Genomic DNA, 6187 nt, shown 5'->3' on the forward strand with positions numbered 1-6187 from the left:
GTGAATTGAGGTTCTCATGCACGAAAGGCCATGGCAATTGATCTCAAGCTCGTCATTCATCTTCTAGAAGGCTATAGTGCATCTGTTTGAAGGAATTAAAGCTCAAGAACAACGAAATCACCGCTGCCATTACAGGTTCCTTCAATTTTCGAATCTCATGCTTTGCCAAATGTTTATATGCGTGTTGTAGTCCTTTGCTTGTAGATTACAATGATGTGTTTGGTTTGGAGAATGATGAACCATAGTGTAGTAAATCTGGATTTGAAGTTAAGAACACAAACCCTAATCTCTTCGGTCCGTTCGATTTAGGAACAATTAGGTTTAGATAAGTTGATATTTGGATTGTAGAAGTTGAGACGGTTCGAATGACTATAGCCTTGTCCATTTCCATGAACTTTTGTTGTTCTTCGATTCTGGAAATTTCTGGAAATATTTGTGATGAAGATGATGATACAAGGCCATTTGATCCAAACACGCGTTTGAAAATTCGAAAAACATGTTTCCCGCTGGCGCCTGTTTTAATTACAAAAATGCCATTCTGAATTTAATTAAATTTTAATTAATTCACCAAAATTCACCATGCCTTAAAAAATGCATAAAAAATAGTAAAAAAATCAGAAAAATGTGAGAGTTGTTGTGTTGACTTTGTTGACTTGTGTAGAATTTTTTTGACCTATTGGTCAAAGTTGTGCATGGCATATTTTTGGATTGACCTAGGGTTTGTTTCACATGTATCCATTTTGACACATTCTACCAATTTGTTCATGAAATGCACATAATGTTAAATAAATTCTTGCCAATTTTTGTGATGATTGTTGACTGGCTGATGTTCATTTATATGTAAATTTCATGAGTTTTTGATACCTGGCCATGTAGTTATGAATTTTGGAACTTAGGTGTGACAATGTGTGTCACACCTCATTGTGTCAATTTGCTGGATTTTTTTGAGGGGGCCTAGACTTGTTAGAATGAAGTGAAATTTTGCATGATGGTTGATTGGTATGTTGAGATGTTGTATGAATTTTTGTGTAATTTTACATTGCATTTTCAAATTGATTGTGATTTTTCATTTCTGTTGGTCAAATATGCAAGTCCATATGGTACATGTTTGTAATTTTGATGTGAAATGCTCATATGGTATTGGATAATCATGAAATTTGGCATGCTTGTAATAGACACATTGTGTGACATCCCTGTTTTGGTCTCATCCATTTCTTTTTTGTTTTCATTGAGTTATGAATTTTTGAAGTGGAAGCATGTGTTGATGTTGTGATTTGGAGCATATAGTTGTGTCTGTTTTTGTTGATTTTCATTGACATGGTTCCATTTGCCCAATTGAGCTCAAATTTGACATGGTAGATCTTGAATAGCCCCTGTTTAGGTGTAATTTATTTGAGAATTTTTGGAATTGCTTTGGTGTAGATTTGAATGCAATAGTTCTGTTTGCATGCTTGATGCTTCATTTGAACTAGTTTGCCTTATTTTGTGCATAACATGAGCATGATGAATGATATGGACATGAGACCAATGATGTTTGCTCTTGTTTGACATTAATTTGACTTTGGTTTGTGAATACCTTGCTGTTTAGGAATTTTTCTTGCCTTTGGACCCTAGGCTTGGCCTAGTGGTCTAGTTGCTAATATTTGCTTGATTTTTCAGGATCAAAAGCATAATGCACATGGAGAATGGATCAAATTGATTGAAATGGTGTTGTTTGATGTTTGTACACTAACATAACATTGTTTTGTAGGTTGTGAAGTTTGGGCTTAAGCTTTGAGCTTGCTTTGTTGTGCATTGCTTTGTATAGTTTGATTGATTGAACACTTGCTGTTTGGTTTTGTCTGTCTGAGTACTAATTGTGTTTGACTGTTTCCAGGTACTTTTAGTTGCTCAGTTCCTTGTGAACTTTTGCTTTGCTTTGCTTAAGCAACTTGCATTGAGGTAAGTCCTCTTGACTTCATGTAGTCTGGAGACCCGGCTGTTACCGGGCCGGGCAAATAAATGTCTGAAGTCCTCCTTAAGAGGCAATGATTGTGGTTGTTTATTTTTTGTGCCTAAGCAGGTGAAAGTCCTTTAAATAAGGCAATTGGTGGAAGGTAGGGGTATGCAGTCTACCCCCCACTATTCAGTTGAGTCTTCTCCTTGCTCCCATTACATGGTTGTAGCATTGAGATCAAAAGCCCAAGATCCTGTGCAGTGCACATTGAGTCAGAGTCTCCGAGTATAGAAGGGTCCGCCCATTCTGGACCCATGCTCATTTGTCAGAAGCTCTCCCTGGTTAGGGATATGAGCTGTGAGGTCTGGTCCTCACTTCACCTCTTCATCTGCTTCACCTTAGCCTCGTAATGGCAAGGTTAAGAGCAAATCAAAACCATGTACATACGACTCGCTTCGGCGGTCAAACCCCTTTGATTGAGCCTCTTGTTTGGTTATAGCGTGTGCTCTGTGAATCTCTGATTGACATGCTTGTTTGAGATGCCTGTTCTCATTTGATATATGATGTTTGCTTGTGTGCTTGCTTCTTTCCTGGTTAGGATAGGCTTGCTTATGCAAGTAGGATAGAAACCTGAACTTAGGGTGACTTTGCATGACAACATCTAGGCTCGAGTCGTAGTCTCCCTAGTGTCGTGTCTTCCCTTGGTTTCTGGTTAGCAATTCAGTCCCTTTCAGGGGAACTACATCGCCCTGATCCTCGTGCCAGACGAGGTATGTAGGCAGGTGGTCGTGCGAGACCACTCCGGGCAACCTTTTTCTTTTTTGCGTGTGTTTACTTGTTATCTGACTGTATGTTTTGGCTCGGATGCCGACGTAAGCCCAGTGATTGGCAGTCGGGCTCCATGTTTGCCCTTTTGAGTGTGTTTTGGTTCGGATGCCGACGTAATTCCATCCAGTGGTTGTCGGGCTCCACGTTTGCCATCTCTTGTTTGATTGTTTTGTGTGGTTTGGGCGTGCGTAAGCCGAACTACAGTGGCTCTGATTCTTGTTCCAGACAAGATATGTAGGCATAAGGTGCGACGCCTTATCGAGCTCTTTCCTCCTAACCCCACCTGCGTTCCCTGTGTGTGTGTGTGTGATGTTTAGCAACCTTTTCTTTATTCTAGGACGTGGATCCCTAGGAGTACCTAGGACGTGAGGGGTGCTAATACCTTCCCCTCGCGTAACCGACTCCCGAACCTTTTCTCTCTGGTCGCGAGACCATGTCTTTCCAGGTTTCTCTGAGCGTTTCCTTTCCCTATCTTGGGATAAATAACGTTTAGTGGCGGCTCTGTGTGTGTTTTATTTCGAGCCTCGCCGGTTGATTTTTCGCAGGATGCGACAAGGGGTAATTGGTGTTCAAGTGCCTTGCTTGGCAGACTCTCGGATTGGTAATTAATCAAAACCCTAGTTGGTAGATACTTGAGTCCTTAGAACTGGGATGTTAGAGTTCAATCCACATGGAACCCTAGATCGCTGGTCCATGAGGGTTGTGAGCGTCATTTCTTGGTGTATGCTTAAAACTTTGATCAGATACGCCTAAAATTGTTGGTTTGATTTGAGGATTGTGAAACCCTAGCTCATGGGAATGATTGTTTGGCCATTATTATCTGTATCATGTCATTCACTAGAGGATTATGGTTTCAAACTGACGATTCAAGTCCTCACATGAATCTTTCAAAACTCAGGTATTGGTTTGAAAGATCATGGTGCATCCAAGCTTCCCATACCTCATTCGCGACTGATTCATCGATAAAGGCTTTATGGTGCCCACAGGACCGTCGATCTAAGTTGATTTCAAATCACATTTTTGAAAATACAAGTTTCATTAATACCATTCATATTCAAATTCATTTTCACTTCAAAAATTCAAGCATCACATTACAAAAACCTTACAAAAATCCAATTCTATAAAAAATATACGATTTTGACCCAAGTTGACTTTTGGTCAATCTTGACTTTCTGGTCAATAATTGACTTTCTGGTCAACAGTTGACCAAAGTCAATTGACCAAGACTTCTCATCCCACCAAATTTCTTCCAATAACTCTGTTCAATTCAAACATTGCCATGTTCATCTTATCACCTTTTGTTCATTACAAACTACAAGCTACATAAATTTCATACATAATACATTTCAATACATTCCATTCAACTCAAATGCATTGTATCACAATTCCAATTCCATTCAAAATCTGAGATTACACTATTTCACTTCGATCATAATCATATCATTAACACCCAAGTTTTCCATTTAATTCCCGTTCTCCATATATTTCAAAGCAATTCTCAAAGTTACAAGACTTATAAACATTAAAACACGAGCCCAAACCATTTCAATTACATTTACATTCTTTCCAACTACCACCAAGTTTCCAATACGAGACTACAATGTGACCGAAGCGTATTCCAAGCATCCCAAATCAGCCTTACATCAGCCATCCAACTCAAGTGACAACCTTGTTGGTGAGAAAATCCCAACTTTTCTTTTTGTCTTCACTCACTTCACTATAATCTCATCACAAAAACATGGCAACGAAGCAATCACCACCCCCTCCTCCCATTGCCACCGCCATGGCAACCGATGTAAACCAAGGTGCTGAATCTATCCAACCAACAAACATGGATCAGCAAACTGTTGTATATGAGTCTGTTAAACCCAGTTCAACTACATCAATCTTTGTGAACTCAGAACCATTGTGGGAAGAACAAGTTCAGAATGCTGTCAAATTTCTGTCACACCCAAAAGTTAAAGGTTCGCCCATCATGTACCGGTCCTTTTTGGAGAAGAAGGGCCTTACAAAAGAGGAGATTGATGAAGCCTTTCGGCGTGTGCCTGATGTGGCTCCGACTGTGCAGATAGATGGTGGAAATCAAGATGGGCGATTGAAATCATCATCAAAACAAGCCCAACAGCAAACTTTGCAGCCTGTTTTACCTGCTTCTGCTGGTGTTAATACTTCATCAGGAACCTTAGCACGAACCAAATATCATTGATCCCATGCCCTTATTTTAGTTGGAGTTCTGACTGCTTCAGGTGCTGGAACAGTTTTGATAATTAAAAATTCCCTTCTTCCTCGGTTAAACTCTTGGATACGCAAGGTTGTCTTAGACAAAGATGATGAACTATCAAGGGAAACCAACAACAAACCAACTTTGGCTGAAGAAGTTGCTCAAGCTGCAAAATCAGCAGCAGCAGCAGCTACAAATGTGGCAAAAGCAAGCCAAGATATGCTGGCTTCAAAGGGTGAGGAAAGGAAATACTTTGTGGAAGTTGTGAGTCTTTTAGATAAGCAAGTACAAGAAATAAAGTTAATGACAAATGCAATAAGAATATTGGAAGGGAAAGAAGATCCCCGAGCCAGTCAAACAAGTTCAAAGCGACTGGTTGCGAATGGCAAGGCGGACTATGACTTGCATTCAGGGAGATCATTATCCCCACCTGCATATGTTGAGCCATCAGGTTTTTCCTCGAGAAATAAAATGGAACCCGTGAGTCTAGTCTCTCAAGTTTGATACTTGTCAACAAGCTTTCTTCTAATATTTCCCCAGCTAGCTCTGTTACTGATTGGTCTTAAGTGGCATCCACAACAGCTTCAGTTCCTAAATTCATGTGTGACGGTTCGAGGTCCAACATTGATAGTGTTCTAGCAGTTGTTCTCATATTCTACATAGCGATTAAGGCTCAGAAAGGCGGAAGGCTCGGCGTCCCGGAATTATCAATCCAACTGCAAGGACTACTTATATAGCAGCAGTAATCCTTCAACAAAACTAGCCAAGCATATTGATAATGGTTTCACCGCACGTAATCATAGCAGTAGCCATGTTAACAAAGACTACTCCGAACCTGCTACACAAAAACCAACAGTTAAATAACAATATTCACACATATTCATAACAGAAACAATTCCGACTTATGGCAAAGCAATATAATTCACAACCAAACCTTCAATCAGAAGTAATTCTTGGAGATGCCGTTGCAATCCACAACATATAAAATTGAACCGAGAAACCGTTGGAATCAATTACCAAACCAATCATCCTGGACGAACCCCTCTTCTGCGGCCTTCTCGCACCTTCTCTCGACCGCCTTGACTCCATAACAAAACTACTCTCTACCAATGACACAAAGCCAACACTTACAACGTCATGATATGGATGCTTTCTCTGCAGCCATCATTGTCTACATAACCTTCTCTTTTATTCCTGCCTCA

At 40.1% G+C, this 6187-nt stretch overlaps 1 protein-coding gene across 1 annotated transcript; it reads left to right on the forward strand.

Moving 5' to 3' along the window:
* The first annotated feature begins 4063 nt into the window (after window positions 1-4063).
* LOC127076784 (peroxisomal membrane protein PEX14) lies at window positions 4064-5439 on the forward strand. Its single transcript, XM_051018576.1, has one exon. It carries the CDS (start codon window positions 4503-4505, stop codon window positions 4968-4970), a length of 468 nt encoding a protein of 155 aa, XP_050874533.1. The 5' UTR covers window positions 4064-4502; the 3' UTR covers window positions 4971-5439.
* The last annotated feature ends 748 nt before the right edge of the window (window positions 5440-6187 follow it).

Source organism: Lathyrus oleraceus, chromosome 4, assembly GCF_024323335.1.
Source record: "Lathyrus oleraceus cultivar Zhongwan6 chromosome 4, CAAS_Psat_ZW6_1.0, whole genome shotgun sequence".
Lineage (NCBI taxonomy): Eukaryota > Viridiplantae > Streptophyta > Magnoliopsida > Fabales > Fabaceae > Lathyrus > Lathyrus oleraceus.